General features: G+C 40.1%; 1 protein-coding gene across 1 annotated transcript in view; it reads left to right on the top strand.

Annotated features, from left to right (window-relative positions):
* The window catches only part of adgra1b (adhesion G protein-coupled receptor A1b), a 195,817-nt gene extending 189,297 nt beyond the window's left edge, over positions 1-6,520 (top strand). Inside the window, exons 18-19 of the mRNA XM_029449473.1 lie at positions 759-854; positions 1,940-6,520. Coding sequence (XP_029305333.1) covers positions 759-854; positions 1,940-3,371 — 1,528 coding nt within the window. The 3' untranslated portion in view covers positions 3,372-6,520. The remainder of the gene's footprint in view (positions 1-758; positions 855-1,939) is intronic.
* Positions 6,521-20,418: the final 13,898 nt, after the last annotated feature.

The following is a 20,418-nucleotide window of genomic DNA, read 5'->3' as shown; positions in this document are numbered from 1 at the left end:
TTGGTGACAGTCTTATGTGAACAAACACGTATGTAAACAGAATGTGCAATATTGATATATATTATAAATATATATGAATATATTGTCCATATATCGTACGATAAGTTAAAAACGTAAAAATGATCGAGGTCATGCCCACAAACGATAAGTCAATAGCGTATTATCATGACAGGCCTGCATCCGACTGGAAGACACTTCTTATGCTTCGCATACAAATCTGAATATATATTCAGTTCCTGCTCAAATATCCATGTTTCTCTTCACGTATCAATGAGCGGTTATGATCAGCAGATGCCGTAAAATGCAGCAATGAGTGCTGAAAAGTCAATCAAGCTGACATCGACAGGAAACATATTTGTTTTTTTACAGTAAAATTCACACTTTTGGTTTGTGGCAAAACAAACAAAGTGTGGGTGTGATCGCACCACTAGAGTGTGATCAGAGACACGTTGACAAGTCATATTTGAGGAAAGTATAGGGAGAGGATATCTGGCAAATATGTTCTTGTGCCTGTTGCTCAGTGTCATTTTCTGTTTGTTTGTTGTCAGCTTTAGTCACTGCACAAGTCTATAATCTTCTTTGTTTTTATGGATCTTGTGGTTATTATCTTTCTTGTGTGTCTTAAACAATTCCTCAGTCAGATTTTGACAGTGCGCTGTTGTAATCCGGATGTGAGGTATAGGATTTGTAAAATGCCTTTTTCACGCCAAACATTCTCATACTTTCTTATTCTCTCTGCCTCTGTTTGTCCCTCACAGATTTTATTTAGTCAGTGGTGGAGTGCCCCTCATCATCTGCGGGGTCACGGCAGCTGTCAATATAGACAACTATGGCAGCGGGGAGCAAGCGCCGTAGTAAGTCCTACATTTGCTTCTGCTCTCAAGGTTAAATTACACACTCTGTTGGTGCTTTTAAAGCAAGGTTGCATGTCAGTACATTTGGTTATATTAATGCTGTTTGCACTGTGTGGGTAATGCTTTATATTGAGGTCCTTGTAATGTAGTTAATAGGTAATAAGGTCCTTATAAGATGCGTATTAACATTAGTAAGTCTTAATAAGACTATACAAGTGTTAATAATTATTATATATTTTGAAACACTTGAAAAAAAATAAAAAAAAAATAAAAGACTTATTCCTATAACTGTTTACAATAGCATTACAAACACATTAATTGAGTTTAACTATCTTACCTGTTATTTCATTGTTTAACCTTCTTGTAATTCTATATTCACACGTTGTCTACATTGACAACATAAAGTGCTCATTCCAGATGTGCGAGCTGCACAAAGCAAAGCTTACTGTGGAGCGCCTTTGTAGCTGAGTAGTTTTCGTGCATGCCACATTACTGCGACGTCCTGGGTTTGATTCCAGCCTTTTTTTGCATATCATATCCCTTGCGCTTCTCCTTCTCAGAAAAATTATCTATAAAAAAGTGATGATAATAATAATAAAGGATTTATTTACCTTAATAAGGCATTGTTCTCACTTTAGATCAGGTAGCTGCAGAAATAATACTTAATAAGTGCATAGTTAACTGCTAGTGAATGCATAATAAAGTAAGGGCTAATCTTAATAAAGCAACACAAATGACTTAATAGGTATGTTAGTTAAACTTAATAAATGGGTTTGTAATGCTATCAAACTATTATAAGCTTTTATAAAACGTTGTTAAAATCTAACATTAATCGTTTTTATGATGCTATTATTGACATTTGTACTTGTATTTTTAACACATAATAATGTTAATAAGCATCTTATAAGTACCTTATTACATATTTACTGTTGCTTATTACAAGAACCTTAATATAAAGCGTTACCAAAACATGTCAACATAAGTAATAGAGTTTGTTTCATTCAGTATTTCAGTACTTGTTTTTTTCTGAAATCAAAGTATTAAATCAAAGTATTAAAATGCATTGCTGTTCATGTGTGTTGCAGCTGCTGGATGGCATGGGAGCCCAGCCTGGGAGCCTTCTTTGGCCCTCTGGCCTTCATCGTCCTGGTGACATGCATCTACTTCCTCTGTACATTCATCCAGCTGCGGCGACACCCCGAAAAGAAGTACGAGCTCAAGCAGCTGACGGAGGAGCAGCAGAGGCTGGCCGCTGTCGATGTGCAGACCCACTGCCACCAGGGAGCCGAGCCGGGAGCCTTGGCAGCCCCGCCCGGTGGGGGCCACTGCCCCGCTGGCTGCCCAGGCGTTCCCATCAACCCCGCACTGCTGGCCAACGAGCACTCCTTCAAGGCTCAGTTACGAACGGCGGCCTTCACCCTTTTCCTGTTCCTGGCCACCTGGACTTTCGGGGCGCTGGCCGTGTCACAGGGCCACTTCCTGGACATGATCTTCAGCTGCCTTTACGGTGCCTTCTCCGTCACCCTTGGCCTCTTCATTCTCATCCATCACTGTGCCAAGCGTGATGATGTCTGGCATTGTTGGTGTTCCTGTTGTCCCGGACGACATGCCAATGCCTGCTCTGGAGCCCATGGGCCCGCTCAAGCGCGGCCCAAGGTCAACGTGAATGGAGACACCCCCGGGCATGGCCATGGTCACAGCCACTGCCACCATGATTCACCATGTCATGGTAAAACACTGATGAGCTGCGGTCATGGCAGTTTAGGTCACTGTAAACACGGCGCCCTTCCGTCGTCGCAAAACCACGTGGCGTGTCTAGCACCGGTGACGCCGTGCTGCGGCGCCCTGCATAGCCAGCAGCTGATGGAAGAGGAACCTGCAGCAACACATGTGCTACTACATGCTGACCCAGAGGGTTACCGGCCGGGGATCCAATTGCACCCCTGCCTAAAGAGCAGCACCAGGACTAAAAGCCGCCACTTCAGCCGCCGGGCCGGGGCCGGTGCTTGCGCAGCCGGCAGTGAAAGGGAATACGCCTATCACATCCCCTCCAGCGTGGATGGAGGCAGCGTGCACAGCTCACACACTGACAGCCCCCACAGCACACATGAGCGTCACGCCCACATTTGTCCACATCTGGCCCACGAAGGCCACCATGATGGGCATCACACATGCCACTGCGCTGCTACCACCGCCACGCACGAGGCTCTGGTATGCCATAATCCCTGCCACAGGCATATCTGCTGTGCCAAGGCAGACCTTTTCCCTTCTCTGTGCCCGGCAGAGGCAGGCGATACAGGCATCTTCCTGTGTGGTTGCGGCAAAGTGGCCGAGCAGGACCCGATGGCAACACATCACCATCTGGAGATGCACGCCCCGCGCAGACAATCTTACCCCCAGAACCCGACCAATCAGAATGGGATTCTAAAGGGGGGCTTGCAAGAAGGACTCCTGTACAGCTCGGACAGCACAGGGAATATACGCACTGGGCCGTGGAAGAATGAAACTACTGTGTAGTGTGGGAAACAGGGGAGCAGCACCCCTGCCCCTTCCCACCAAAAATACCCTTGCCTCCCTTTGTAGAATAAAAAAAAAAATGAATTGAACAACATTTTAAACATCACAATCAGCGTGGGATATTTTTATTTTAATGTCCTCATGTTTATATGTGTGCTGTTTTACTGTACAGAAATCTGATATCATGTAAATGCTCACTGAAGAGCGTCCATACACAGAACAGATTCTCCTCCATCAAGAAGAATACATGAAATGTGTCATGCCATCAGATGTAATTGAAGGTATTTCCACTGTTCCATATTACTACAGATCTCTCTCTCTATATATATATACAAGAACATGAATGGTTGTATGTATGAAAATGTGTGTTAGTGCTTAAAGGCAACACGCTGCAAGATTTCTTTTTACACTTTGAATCTGAATCCATCCCATAGTCTACGATGACAGTCCTCCAGTACTTATAAGAACTCTTGGCATCCATGTTTTAGACGACTAAACCAGCAATTTTAGACTTCATGGGTATTTTTGCCATTCAGTCAAGCAACTGTGAACATCTATAGATTTTCTAAATATTATACAAAGATACTGTCGCTTGCCAGAGATGTGTGGATGGAAGTTTAAGTTGTGAAAATTTAAAGCAACCGAAAAAGAGAGGTGAAATTAAGCATCCTCTTCCAGGTTGGCATTGATCGTGTTGTCTGTATGATGTCTTCACTGTTGTGTTTATTTTTTTCTGGAGAGAAGTAAATAACGGCAACATCAACAGCAACACCGTTGGCCATTGTGAATAGAGAGGTGATGTCATTGAGTCATTGGATCCAGTGTCATTTTTGTTAACACTGTGCCACATAGAGAAAGGTCCTCACAGACAGTTCATTGCCAAACTAGTGTGCAGGTTTTTTTATTCTCTTTAGCTCAGCTCGCACATGCTTTCAGACATTATAAAATCAGCATATGGTTCCTTGTAGAACTCAACACTCAAATGTTTTAGGAAAAAAAGAGTGTGAATGTGATTATAGAAGAAACAACAAGCTGCTTTGGGAAACCCGCCTGTGAGCAATGTCCTATTATTTTTATTAAAAACATTTTAGCCAACCTCACCCCACTATTAGCAAAAGCCACAGAATGACACATGGAAGAAATTAGAGCAATTGCAGTCCCTTTATATTTCCTTTATTGCTAATTGTTTTCATAAAAGCTCCAAAGCATGCATGCCTTGTTGTATGAAGCGATGTGCTATATTTTAACAGTGTAAATGAAAGCCCATACATGGACGTATTATTTGCCTCGACCGCTGCAGCTTGTCATGTATAATTTCTGTTACATTTTGGATTAAGACCAGTTCTCAACAGACACTGTATTATTTCCCAATGGTGATCTCCATTTAACAAGACTATGGCTGGGTTGCACCAGCAAGGATCCATTTAATCAAATATTAGTTATAGTCATAGTTTAGCAAAACTAGGTTTAAATTGTGTAAATCTATTTTTTTAATTAAGCAGAGTTCTGTTTCACGATAAAGAGTTATTCTCTTTCAGGTGCTTTTAGGACCTCGTAAGTATAAAAGAAGTGCCATTAACTCTCCGCTGCTTTGTAGTCCTTAACAAAACGTCACATTGTTTGCTAGCTAGCTAAAAAGTCAGTTAGTTAGCCCAAAATGACTCATGATTCTCCTCCTTTGAAAAAACGTGTTGGCCAAATGATCGAATCACATCACATTTTAAATTGGAGTTTAATGTTTTGATGCAACATAATTCTATTTAATATCTAAACTAAACTGAGGTTTAAAGAGAGGTTCAAATGTAATCTTTCTGAATTGTAAGCTAGTTTTAAAGTTTAGTACGACATGATATCAAATTAAACCATAATTTAATCTGGTTTAAAACTGAATCGTTGTTGGTGCAACCCAGCCTAAATTTATCCTAGAGAGACCAAGGTGAAGTATGGATGTTTTTTATTTATTTTTATGAATGAATGATGATATTGAGTATGATACTGCTGAAAAAAAACACTCATAAATTTCATCAGAAAAGCCAAACTTAAAAAAAATGTACACTCAAGCAGCGCATATAATCTCACAGCAAACCCTGCTCTCGCGAAACCTCGGCATGCACACCATCTCTTTATCCATCTTGTGCACTATTGTCTGTGTATATTGAATCAGTTTCTGATGAATTATTTTTTATGAGATTTAAGATATTTAAGAATAAAATAAGTCTATATGTAAAGAAAGTTGTATTGGGAAAAGAATCTGACCTCTCAATGTTAATACTCAGTATCTGAGTTTAGAAATGTCCTTTTTGTTTTCTAATGCCTTTTTTTTCTGTTGCAATTTTAGTTGATCTCATAAAGTATGCAGACTCGCCATGTGTTGTGAGTTTATCCTGTCATATCAGAAATAGAAAATGCACTACCCATAATGACATTTGGCCTGCCAGAGTAGAATGTGTCACTTGCAGTATGTTTATTATAGAAATGTTTGTTCAGAACTATTTGACTTTAAAAAAGTGACAAGAGAAATATTAATGTGATACTCCCTTTATTTGGATGGCAGGCTTTTGAATAGTGAAAGGAGGCCCTAGTAAACATCAAAGATGATGCATGAACCTCATAGCTTTGCACAGGACCACAAGTTATTTCCAGGGTCTGGGACAAAATGGGATATTATGGGCCAAACCTATTAGTTATAAAACAGTATTTGATCTCACAATATGGGCTCCTTTGAGCCACCTTAGATGATGGCAGTCAGTGGCCCTGGCTTTATAGTTATTGGAAAGGGATTTGTAACAGTATCACAACAAAACATTTGAAATCAGCCTCTCCAGCTGAACCCACATTAAGCTGAGAGAACAATGGGCTAGGTTAATTGCTGTACAACATGTGTATTTGCTGGTGGTGTGTCTTTAGGAGCAACCCGAGCTTCTCACCGTCTGTGAGACGATGTGTTTAGTGTCATGGGCCACCGCAGGCCAACTTCTCTGTTGTCGTCAGTAGCAGATGTACTGCCCTAAACGAGCTTGCTGACTTGGTTTCGGCTCACCGGACGGCTGCTGGAATATTCACCTGTGGTACTGTGACAAAAACCTAAAGCCAGTTTTCACTTTTTTCTACATTGACACAGATTCCAATAAATGTATTTTTTCACCATGCAACGGATGAGAGCATCTTTGGCTTGTGTTTGTGTTTGTGAGAGTGCATTTAACGTATATGACGATGAATGCGAGTGAAAGAAAAAGCTTGTTTTTTTTCTTTTCTGTCTCAATTCTCATCGTAATGTGTTTATTTCTTCTGACAGCGTGATGGAGATTGAGATGCCTTACAGAGCCACCACAGGGGAGGAATTCAAATGATAGCAGGCTTGACTGCCGCTGTGTGTTTGGGTGTGTGTGTTGTGCATGCCCAGGCCTTGTACACATACATGCACAGGCGTCCATGTGTGCACACATAATACCCAGGAAGTGAGGCAGTGTGTCTTCCGTGCATCACAAATTCACACCCAGGTTTGACAGGCCATGAAACGCCTGAGAACATTTAATATGCAGCTAGATTTTTTTTATTTTCCAAGGCCACACAGCTCCCCACCTCCCTTCCATCATTGTATTTGTCTGACTGAAAGCCATGTGAAATGTCAGACCCCATCTCTCCTTCTCAGTCTGCTATGAAGACGCAGACTGAACATGAGTACTGCAGGGCGTCTATTAAAGGTGAGTCATTGACGTCTAAAGCAAGTACCTTTCCAAAAGGAAGCAGAATTATTTTGTGTGCTGCAGTGCCAAATGAGCTGCAGTGGTGATAGTATATGAGTAGAGTATAAGGTTATGGTGGCTTTAATTACCGGGGGTGTCTTTGAACCAATAAGTGTGTGTTTTTTTCTCCAGATAGTGCTGTCGCTTTTAGCTTAACGGAGAGTCAGTAAAGCAAAAGGATGCTTCGCCATGTGGTTGCAGGGCTGCAGGCCGCGGGAGGTTGGTGAAGGGAGAAATTGGCCCAGGATGGCATCTGTTTCATTAAAAATGTATCTGGTTTCAGTAACACAGATGTGTGTTTATGATACAATTAACTGTGTTTTAATTTCCTGCTGTAATAAATAGATTTGTAAATAGAGAGTATGAGTAGAGAGAGGACGGGGAGACAAATTGATAATGTGCCCGATAAAATACACGGGTTCTTCTGAGGAGAACTAATGCGTTACACATAATACATTTTTCTTAAATTACTCTTTTTTCCTTAAATTTTCTGTTAAGAGAGAAAATAAGAGAAGTCAACTCAAGATGCACCAAACGTTCTTAACAATCCAGATCTGTTCTTACCCAGGTGTGCTGAGTGATGAATCCACTGGATCATAAATTGGAGCATGTTAGTATATAACGCCCCCTAAACACCATATAAGGGCAGGTGTTGTGACGTGTGCAAATACTCTGGAACATGCACAAGAATTTGAGAAATACCGTCAAATAAAGGCTGTAAGAAGAAGAAGAACTTCGGCGGTAGTGAAATTCAGGTAATCAAGTAAACATGTGATTTTCCAGAGCATCAGTAGCGGCGTTACAGGACAATCAAAGAGCATCTAAGAGCAGTTTGTAAAGTACTCAGAAGCTGAACGCACACAATATCATCCTGCAAGGGATCAATGGACTATTAGTATTTATTTAGCCCACAAATGTAATAATCCAATCATTAGAATTTCTCTAAAACATGTAAAAATCACAATTTGATTATACAATATTCATGGGTTTTCTATATTGCTCAAATGTAAACCTTAGGTTTCGCTCAGCAGGACAAATAATTAGTTTTTGTTCTTTTGACCACTCGGACACTGTTCTATTACCTAAGGGTAGAGCAACATTAAGAAAACATTGGTGAATCCCAAAAATCAGTGGATACAAACAAAAATAAGAGCACATTTGTTTGTGTATCTCTTCCTGCATGAGGCCCAATGAGTTGCATGTACAGTAGTTCTTCATCTAGGCACACATGAGTAATCGGATGTGGAGCAGGGACTCATACATACAGTCTGATTGGGTTTCACGTAATCACATAGGAGCTGCACATATGATCGGGGACATGATTTTAGAGTCTCTTTGTTAGCCCATCTCTTGACACTTGTGAAAAATGCTTTTGTCTTTCATTGACTGAGAGGAGAGGGATTTCTTCAAATGTGTAGATCAACCCGACAACGCGTGGCACGCAAACGGATTATGTCGTTCTTTAATGTAGAAACATGTATCCTTTGTCTCACGTAATCACAAGTCATCTTTAATGATGTGTTATCATGTCCCCATATGCCTTCAGCTCCATCTCCCTCTCTCTCTTTTTTCACATTTTGCATGTTTAGTCCTTCTCGCTCCACTCCAATAACAAAGCCCGCTCCTCCAGCTCCAGCCTTGGCAGACTTGTGATAGAAGGCTGTGATCGTCATGCTAATGCCGTCCTTGACTTAAATAACATGCTGGAGAGACTCGCGGGGCGGGAGAGCGATGCAGGCGGAGCTGCAGAGTGAACAGAGAGAGACAGAGAGGGGGGATTTGGGATGGATAGTTTGAGGCTTACAGGAAGAAAGAATCAGAAGGAGTAAGGTGGAGAGATCAAAGAGGGAGAGAAGACAGAGAGAGGTGGGCAAAACTTCTTATTAAATATCATCACTTGGGTTCTTGGAAGCTGCATTTCTAATGGGGCCTCTGCAGTTGCCGTGTTTATAAGGCAACTGCAGTGGTGCAAGTCATTTAGTACAAGTAGTACTGTACATGAGACAGCGACTTACATGTGAATACTCCTTTACTCATCTCTGGGAGTAATACTAAGCCTGTGAAAACTGTAGTATCATTTCTTCTGTGGCTCTGGAGGAAAAGTCTGAGAAAAAAACCCTGATGATGTCATAATTCATTATTACGAATAATAATTTGGGTTATCTCGGCTTGGACCTAGAGGCTTACATTGTTTTATGTAAAGCCTGTTTTACAAACTGGGGGCATGGAGTTTAAAATATATGAGCATTTACATGGCAGGGAGGGTCTAATACAAAACACTATTGCATTATGGTAAATGTTGTAAGTGCTTTAACTTAACTTTAACAGAATTACAATACTAACTCCCTGCACAATTCTTAGATACTCCTTTCTATGTTATGCTACTTTATACTTCCATTACATTTCAGAGTGAAATATTTCACTTTTTACACCACTATCTGACAGCTAACTTATATAGTTACTTTATAAATGCAATAAAATATATGTTGTATCTAAAAGATATGAGGAATAACATAAACTACTCAACACTGTATGTATGTGTAGAGTAGTTCAAGTTTAACTCCATTAAAATGCTGCTTATTCTTTAATGCATCTGCAATTTTCGTAATGTAATGGATTATTTTTACACAGGCCTTCTAACAGCAGACATTATGATGTGTCACAGTTAGCAAATGCTAAGCTGTAAATATTAGTTATTATTGATTCCATTTAGCTGTTTTAGTTTCAGGGTGCTGGTTTTGTGCTTGCTGACAAGACTTACTGAGAGCCATTGTTACTGAACACCAATTTAAAATCGATATGTTGCAACAAAGCCTAAAGATGACTTTATTGAAAATGTTATTGACAGTGACTTTCCCCCACTGTCAATAACATTTTCAGGTAAATGTATTTTTCTCCGGGATAACGTTTATTTTTATTTTTTCTAATCAAAGTCCAGCGGAAGGTTCACGCGGGAGATTGGTGTCCCGGGCAGAACTTAAAGTCAACGTTGACTTTTTCAAAAGTACGTCTGTAACTCCAAAAATGTCACAAATGTGCTTATTTTAAGCAAAACCATGATCTTTTAGATTTGTTGCCTTTCAGCTCTGTTTTGGTCTCCACCGATAATACTCCACAACTACATCTTTAACCTGCTAAATGCTGCACTATCTTTAGCTTGCTGAAACGTGCTGCCTGCTGTGCGTAGAAACAACAAGACTCCTCCTTTAACAGCATCCTTAATATTAGAAATATGTGCAGCTGTACGTAAAGATCTGAACACTTCCACAACTCTTGTGTACGCCGCATTAGTGATGAGGCAGTCATTGTGATGCGGTAATTGATAGTGGCATATACGCCAATGAAGCATGTTGCTCTGTCAACCTACATATTCACTTGAAAGGCACAGCCTGCCTTTCCTCACACAGACTTGTACTGTAGTTGTTTGCCTCGCAGGCAAAGCACAGGATGTATGCTAATGAAGAGCAAAAGGGCTTGAGACATGGGAAAACAATAACAGCTCTATTGGTTTCTTGTCATAGCTGTGTTTCTCTTCAGTATATGTCTCCCTCTGCAGAGGCTGCCTTCCAGCCAATTGCTATCTCTCAGCATCTCAAAAGAAGACCTCTGAAGACTTACATTGCCTGTCAAAGCACATGAAAGTAATGAACAAAAACCTCAACCTATTTTATCTAGCTCAACCCCATTCTGCTATTTCACAGTGGCTTACTGTCAACACAGCCGCACCTGATTTTCACTTCATGATTTGACAATCCGAGGTAGCTTCTGAAAAAAAAAAAAAAAAAGACTCTGACGTCCTGGTGAGTGACACCTCTGAATATTTCCTTTAACTTGTTTTCTTGTCACAGCCATTGGCCCCTGCTGCGCTGCCAAATTTCATAATGCATCAAATCCTTTGTGAGCATTGTGACGCATGCCAAAGAGTAAGTCAGGTAAGTGTGAACATTACTGCGCTCACTAACTCAAAGCTGCATGTTGGGTTGGGAGAGAGCCAGTAGCTGCCAATCTGTGTTGTTCCATGCATGTGACGGCCCTGTGTCTCCCCTCCCTCCCCCGCAGTCCCTCTCCGTTATTTATAGCTTCTTCAAATGGTGACGCAACACGGTACAACCGAAAGGGAGCAAAGCGTCATGTGATGGTTTTAATGAAACAAACCAATGGATTATGGTGGCCTAAGAGGCTGCTACTGCAGTCTGCAAACATCAAGGCACGAACATGACAGCTAAGCAGGCAGGGCCAGCTCTCCCTCCCCTCTTCCTCCCCTCTTCCTCCCCTCCTTCAGCAGAGAGAGAGCAGGACAGCTGGAGACGGCATGGTGGGCAAAAGACCAGGGAGCAGGGAGGAGAATTGAGAGGATGGAGAGGGCTGAGTGAAGCCAGGGGATTACGCTACAGTAGTTGTTTGTTATGGGTGTTAAATCCTACACACGGTGTCCACCTCCTCTATATCCACAAAATGAAGGTTTACCCTCTGAAACACAAGAATCCGTAACATTCTCTATGACACCCATGTCTACTATGCATTATAAACATACTTATGATGCTTTATAATCTGTTTATAGCGCTGGATAAATATTCATTATGCTTTACAACAATAATCATAACACTTATAAGGTCACGTTGTTGGTCACTCACTGACATTATTTTGTAAGGATCATAGTGTGTTATGTTTACATACATTTTTTAAATACATTTATAATAATGTTATATGCATTATAATCACTGTGGCATGGTCTTTTTTTTGTTGGTCAAAAGCAAATATTATCTTCTATGATAAACTTTACTTTACTTGACGCAAACAAGGACCACGTAGAGTAACTTACATTACATTTTATTGACATTATAATGCATTATAACAGTGAATTTAATGCATTAAATTAGTTGTCCGGCAGTGGCTCAGTCAGTAGGGAGCTGTGAGCCGTAGGGTTGCTGGTTCCGTCACCGACCTAACCTAAATAAATGGAGTGTGACTGCTACTTGGAGAGGTCCCAGTTCACCTCCTGCCTTGCCGTGGTGCCCTTGAGCAAGGCACCGGACATCCCCCTTCCCCCCTCACTCCGATTGCTCCCCGGGCGCTGTCCTATGAGCTGCCCACTGCTCCTAGTACTAGAGTCCTGGTACTAGGATGGGTTAAAAGCAGAGAACAAATGTCACTGTGTGTGCTGTGTGCTCTGCATGTGTGACCATTAAAAAGAGGGTTTTCTTCTTATTATTATTATTATTATAAAGATTATAATGTATAACAACAATAAAAATATAATACACTATGATCCTTTCAAAATAAATAATTAAGGAGTAATCATACATCCTAATAAATCATTAAATGCTTTGTAATGTGTTAGGATTATTATTTTAAAGCATTCTAAATATTATTGAGTAATTAACAATAATTATATGGTGGTATAGACAGATTTTAACACATTATAAGTATGTCTATATTACATTATGGGCGTCACAGACAGTGTTACCAAAGTAAAGGGAACTGCAGCTCTGCAAAGGGGGGCTGCTTGAAGTTAAACATGACAGTACGTTTGTTTTCTAAATGTGTGTGATTTGGCAAGCCTGGCAAGACTTCCACTTCTTATAGGTAAAATATGACAGATAATTGGTATTGATATCCAATATTTCCAGCCTGAATATGATTAAATAAGACTACTTTCTAGCCAAAAAAAATCAATAAATAACAATCTGGATGTTGTGAAAATTAGTTCCCAAAGCTATCAGAAGGCAGTAAAAGGTTAGAAAAACAAGTCAAAAAGTGTTATGCATAAATAATATTGCTGGTTAAATAATTAAAATGTATATTTAAAAGAAATATAAAGAGTTATTATTTTCCTTTCTCCTCAAATCAGTTGGTAAAAAAGGAAAATGTTTTTTCTTTCCATTTGATGAAACAAAATAAAAAATGTATTTATTTTATTCTTCTTTTATCTATTACCAGCTCTTTTAATTTAGTTTTGCTTTTAATATGTTCCATTTTTATTTATTTGTTTCTTGTCTGTGCACACATTTAATTATTTTCTATTCCATATTTTCCCCCAGCAACATTTCCAATTTCCCTTAAGCTTATATGATAATGAGAGGGCCGTATCGCAGAACGCCGAGGGCGAGGGTTGGTGTAGGAGACGAGTAGTAACATCAGCAGTGAGAGCGTTCTGCTGCAGCTAGCTTTCAATGTACACCACACAACGTTAATTCCCATATCCAGTGTAAAACCATTTACTGCCTTTTTGTTGGTTTCAGGGCTCCATATTGAAAAATCATCAACACCCTCATTTTGGGAAATCTAATTTTCAAACAGTCTCACTGCACAGTTCAGTGAAGGGGTTAAGGCACCAGCCATGAACTCAATGTCCAGCCAGGGCCTCTGTTGCACGCCATTCCCCATCTCTCTCTTCTCATTCCCTCTACTGTTACTGTCTAATAAAGGAATAACATCGCCAAAAGAATACAATTGAAATAAAATGGTTTATAGACTTAATTATCTATGAGTGGGCCTCAGCATTTCTAAAATCCTGGCTACAACCCTGGGTGCAATCTTTCATTTTAGACTCTATATTCCTTCATTAAGTATTCATGGTGCTGATTGTATTTCATGAGCTCTGGGAATCTCATATTGCACATGTGCACTGAACTCTTAAAGACTTTGAGCATGTGGACAAATGTCAGTTGTAGCATGGAGAAGCATTCAGAGAGGGTTTTCACTCTTTCACTGTGACACAAATCTAGACGTGACTTAAATAAACGCTGTGAGAAGATCTACTTCCGCTCACCTACGATACGAAAACAGACGGGGTTAATGCATGATGTAACATAGCTAGCAGTTGCTTCAGTTGTCAACAAGGCAAATGCATGGAAACATCTGACTGCCAGGTCTGTCTCTTCTCCACTCTACTCTCTATACAGGTCTGCCATCTAGTGGTTAAACCTGGTAACTCGAGGTGTCAAAGAGCCCACGTTGGTGTCAGTGAATAGACTTAGTTTGACACAAAGGTCGACAGGCAGGATGCACGAATGCACGAGCTGTGTTTCTCTTTGTGGTTGCAGAAGGATGTTTCACACGGAGACAGAAAGAGAAACTCATCATAAACCAGATGAGAGATGATCTCTGCTGCTGCAGTTGCCAGACAAAAAAAAAAAAAAAACACAACAAAGATTATGCCAATGATTGAGGTCAAAACATCGTCAATGATAAAAATTAAAACATGTATGTAAAAGGTGAGAAGAGTACACATGTATGGAAGTCTAATTGCAAGACTAATCTGCTAGGCACAAAATATTTTCCTGGCCAAGTGTAGCAGAAACACTGGGGCATCGATCCAGTCTCTCTAAATCACTGCTTATATCCAGCCATATTTAATGGTTCTTTATTAAGTGAAAGATTAGCCAGCTGAAGTAATTAAGTGTTCAGTTAGAGGTGAAATATATGGGGGGGGGGGGTGCGCTGCTGAACTCAACCCCGCAGCCAAATGCAAATGTAGGCAGGGATACACTCAAACTCCTTCCTTTCGCTCTTCCTGTGAAGCATTATCATGCGGCAAGTCCATGGGGTGAGTTCATAAATGTTTGTCCTACTGTAACATATCGAGTCTTACTGCAACTCTTTAACCGGCGGGGTTATGCCACTACGTTATTTTGTCTGCGAGGCCTGATGAATATGCATTCTTTTCCCCTTCCAGATGTTTATGCCCGAGTGCTTCCTCATACAAGCACACACACACACACACACACACACACACACACACACACACACACACACACACACACACACACACACACACACACACACACACACACACACATGCTGACATGCACAGGGACACACTTGGGCACGACACCAATCCACACCCATACAATGTTTACACAGATCTGCATGAATTGTAATGCGTTCAGTAATTCGCTTTACTGGAGATACATCTTTCATTACATTTATTGCTATGTATTGCAGCAATATCATTACGCCTGACGTACTAATTAGTTTGCTCTTTGAAGGGTAACTTCTGTATATTTTCAAACCTATTTTCACATGTTTTTGTGTCTCAGTGACTAATGGGGACGACAGTTTTTGAATGTGGTCCAGTATTGAGGGAGAACGCTGCAGACAAAACAGGCTGCAATGTAATCCTTATGGTGCAAACCCTCACGTCAATGTACAGCCACTAAAAGCGTTTGTTTTTGCCACCGGCAGGGTCCGATTGTTGTTGTCTGTCTGTTATTGTGTCTATCCAAGTTTCAATCTTGTTCTAAAACCAGCTTAATATTCATACACTGAAAATCTTTTAGATAACACAGAGCTACACTTTCTGTACTCCAACACAACAAGATCTCAAGACAGCAAACTTAAAGCAGTAAGAGAACATGGAAATGCAACAACAATAGAGATAATACACAAATGATGAACCATAGAAAAGTAAAGTAAGCTCAATAAAAAGGGTAAAATTAAAGAAACTTAATCCTTAAACACATTCTTTAGGCCAAGGTTTTTCAAAGTTTGACACTCACAGTTTTCTTTGGCCTATATTTGTTTACACTGGTGAAACCGCACCATTAAAAGTATACAGAATGATCTATTAGCAGTCCCTGTTTGCATATACCAATGGGTGTACCCACAACTAACACTGCGTTACTTTGATACCGAAGAAAACTTAAAAATGTGACGATTCTCAGGCAGGTTCTGGAGTCATAAAGAGCTTTCTTACTATGATTTCTAAGCAGATATATTGATGTTCCTTCACGATGGATATTGACCTAAAGTCTAAATCACACTGAATCTGAAAATAAGGCTATCATATCTGTGTGTTCGAATTTGACTAATGATTGGAAGAAGGAAGGTCAATTGTGAAATTAATTGCGGGCGAAACTACTTCCTGTTTATATAACACCTGTATGCTCGTGATGAAAAATTAACTTGTTGGAACTAATCTATCATGTGCTTAAATCTCTTTATTTTACCCTCCATCTGTTTGTATGTACCGGGGAAGCCTGTCGAACGTCCGATCATTACTTCTTAATAGCAAAAAAACAAACCAGTAAAGTAATATCTTTATATATGTGAACTTATACATGATGACTAATACAATACATTGACGAGAAGTTTTACGGGTCGGGCAGCAAAGTTCTATTATGGAGTGTCACAGAGAAACTGGCGGCATATTATAGAAAAAGTATCAAAACTCTAAAGGTTTAAAAGGTTCGCTACATTTACATGTATTAACTCGAAGTAATACTACTGACACTGTGAAAAGAGTGGGTCTGCACATCACTACCGTGTTTCTCTACAAGGTTGTTAGGGTCTTAAGGTCGGAGGTAATGTGTAATATTTGACAATAAAGATGGGTATGAAGCAACTCATGATGAGGATTTTAAGGCCAGCATAGTGAACAATAAGTTAATTTAGAGGCAGAAGTGGAGTATAGTGAGTACAGTAAACTGGACTGTGACCATTGTTGTATTATAAAAACTCTATTATAATTACTATGACTACAAAACGCAGCCGTGTTGCAATGCTGGTGGATAGTGACTGACTTGTTGTTACTGTACCACCTAATTTAACATTCACAGAGGCCTCTGTGTACAGCAGTACAAAGTGTAAATGACCATACAAAATACTCAGGTTATACATTGTTTAAAGATATGAATAATGTTTTGAAAATTACATGTATGACTGCAAAATTAACATTTCAAAAATGTGTTTTGCAGGGTTTCTTATTTTACATTTTTAAAGGGTTTTAAAGCACTAATCTGTAGCTCGATCTGTGTTATTTGAATTACATGCAAGTGAGGGTAAAATGTTCCACCTTTTATGTGAATCAGTGTTGATGGTAAATGTAGTTGATTGAAGCAATACATTCCTTAGTGCGTGCTATATTGACCGAGAAATCAGAGTTTTCCTGCTCATGTCGGCATGCCTACAGGGATCGGGACGCATTGTGTGCCCAGAGGCTCCCCGCCTGCCATATGCGCTTGCACCGCTAACGCAGCCGCGGCCTCGGCCTCTGGGACGCCATTTTCGCAGAAAACTTAGCTGCTTTGCTATAGACGGAATCGGAGTTTCGGGCTTCCGGTGGAATCGCAATGCATGCTGGGGTGGCAAGCCTAGAAAAGTGAGCACCAACTTTACAAGGGCCGCCATATTGGATTTATTCTCTACGTGTTTACATTGTATTTGGCTTATTCTTCAAGCGTGTTTACATTGTATTTGGCTAGTTTTTAGTGTGTAATCATCGCTCTTCTAGTTATGGGATTTGGACACCGACATTGTGTGGTGAAAGGATGTTCAAACAGTGGGAGAAAGATAAATAAATGGGCAGAATCTCATTGTGAGCTTCACGATTGCAAAAATTGCGACTGCAAGCCCCCGTTCGAACTATTTCCATTTCCAACAGCACTAAAGAACAATGATAGAAGGCTAGCATGGACCAAAGCTGTAAAGAGACAGGATTACAATGGGAAGTCTTGGGAGCCCAAGAAATCTTCGCGGATTTGCAGTAAGCATTTCATGCAAGGAAAACCAACAAATGAATTCCCTGATCCTGAACTCGACCTGGGGTATGTAGTCTATCTACTTAATTTATATATTGACAAATGTACTTTCTATATATTGAGTTTTATAATAATTAACAAACACAAGTTAGGTATATATTTATAATAGCTTAATAGATTGAAAGATATTTGTTTCAACCAGCCAGAGTCAAACAGTCTAAATGATTTGCCTTCTTTGTATTCGTTCAAAGTTCGTTTATGAAACTTGACATCGTTCCCTGGGTGGTCAGACATTAAAAATAACGTTATATCGCTGAGGTATATTGGCGGCCAAGAAGTCATGCTGTTGTTTTCATTGACCCAACCATCCTGCAATGTCAAGGGATCAGGCACTGAAATGCCACTCGGCATAACCAAAAGCTTCGTCTTTTCTTTTTCTGTGATTGAAAGTCTTTCGTTAGCTGTTGGTTGCTCCTCAATGCTCATCTCTGATGCAGCAAACACCCTGGCAATAAGCTCCAGTTTTGTTCCTGAAACCTTTAAATTCCGCTTGCGGCAAAATACTTTCAAAGCTTCGACTTTCCACATCTGAACCTCATCATAAGAAAGGAGTTCAGATCTCATTGTAGAGTAGTAGGTTTGTTTACAACACGCTTGAAGAATAAGCTAAATAAACACGTAGAGAAGAAATCCAATATGGCGGCCCTTGTAGAGTTGGTGCTCACTTTTCTAGGCTTGCCACACCAGCATGCAATGCGATTCCACTGGAAGCCCGAAACTCCGATTCCGTCTATACCAGCGAAGAGAACAAGGACGTTCTTCTGGAACATGCGCGGCCCCTGGCTACCCAGAGGCGGAGACTACAAATCTAAGATGAATCTTCTCGCCTGTGTATGTGTGCCTGCGCTGTGTGAGGTTGTGTCTACATTTGTATCTACTGGCTCTTAATTAGGGGAAGCAGTGAGCATTGGAGGGGATTTTACGGCTATGCAATCATCATGCATCATGATTCAGAGAGGTGAGGCCAACGCGGCCCAGCGGCTGCCAGATCTCACTTAGATTTCTGTCTAGATGGCAACAGTCAAGGGTGACACACAGCCAACGTGGAAGTGATGACTGATTAGTTTTCTCTGGGTCAGGACACATAAGGGTGGAGAAGATGTAAATGTAAACATGATATGTGTCTCTAGGTATTACACTTCAAGTGACCCGTATGCTTAAAATTAAAGCAAATGATTTAGTCACATAATGAATGTTCAGAGCTCATTTCCAACCGCAGCAGAAGAAAAGTGTCCAGTTATTGCCAATTCAATAAAATCTCAAATAACTGTCTCTTCACTAGAACCAAAGAAAATGACAACTGATCAATGTGTTAATGTCAAAATAATTATGACACTTTCGTTTAAAAGGTCCCATATTGTAAACAGTCAGATGTCCATGTCTTTCTTCATTATAAATGTGCGAGATGTTATAATAAATACTAAAGATCAAATAAACACAGAGAAATGCACAAAGCCTGTATTCACAAACTGTGCCTTTAAACGAATCATCAGGACTTATGTAAGGTTGTGATGTCACAACCATATATGTATATACTGTACATATATATGTACAGTATATATACACATATATATATATACATATGTGCACACATATAGATAGTGCAGAGATGCCTGGAGCAAAGATACAGAAGACCAAGAAAAGCTGACCAATCAGAACAGACTGGGTTTTTTTGGAAGGGGGGTTTAAAGAGACAGATGCTAAAACTGAACGTTTCAGACAGAGAGTGAATACAGGTACAATCAGACAGACAGTATGAAAACATGTATGTGCTTTATTAAACATTAAAGCACGCAAACATTTTCTAGTAGAAACCTAAAATACAAAAAAAAATGTTTTAATGCGGATAAAATATCCTCTTTAATTACTGCAAACAGAGACTATGTTGAGACTTTAGCTTCTATTTTACCCGTAAGTTCTGTTTTTGTCTTTCCCAAAGAGGATAAATACGTATTTCCATCAGGATTTCAGGATCTGTCATTGGCAAAGAGTTTTTGTTAGATCATTTTTTCCTATTTTGGCAATCCAGCAAATGTGTCTAAATCTAGACTGTGCCACCAGAAGCCCCACTGCTTTTATTGTGGATGTTGTAACAAGCTTTAATGCTACCTGTATTTATAGAAGCAAAAATCAATTCAGTTTCCAGTGTACAGTAAAGCTCCCATTTGTTTCCACCAATCCCACAATATCCACCAGGCTATTAATTTAGCTGCCAGCGGAGAGAGATTCAACCTGCCGGCTGCTGTAGTGTGGCTGCAACACGTGATGGATAGGTCGTGCACTAGTCAGGCACTGTTGTGCATTATGTATCTGAAGCTTTACATTATTCACTTTGTCGTAGAGAATGACAATGATGGCAAGCAGAAGGTTTGTACTGGGAACAGCTCTGCTATATCACAACATGCAAATGTTCTTACTTTACAGAAAAGCTGAAGATTGTTCAGTTTTTTAACCTGCTCTTTCAGAGGACGGTTTGGAGGTTGGTGAAGTTATTAGTCATTGCCATAAACAACCAGGACGACTGGAAATATGTAAGAGACAGCATGCAGCCGCCACAGAAGGAACTTCATCATTAAATACTTTTGTTTTAGCTCCAGTGGGACGCGTAATATTCATATGTTCCTACACTACTCTGATCAATGAGATCTAAGAGCCCACTCTGACGTGTCTCACACCTGTCTTCTGAAGGAGCACTCGAACATTAACATCCTGCACTAGTTATTAAAAACTGTAGAATAAATGAAAAGAAAACACAACTTG

This window comes from Cottoperca gobio, chromosome 15 (assembly GCF_900634415.1).
Source record: "Cottoperca gobio chromosome 15, fCotGob3.1, whole genome shotgun sequence".
Lineage (NCBI taxonomy): Eukaryota > Metazoa > Chordata > Actinopteri > Perciformes > Bovichtidae > Cottoperca > Cottoperca gobio.
Note: the sequence above shows the minus strand (reverse complement) of the source record. Positions and strands in the feature narration are given on the sequence as shown.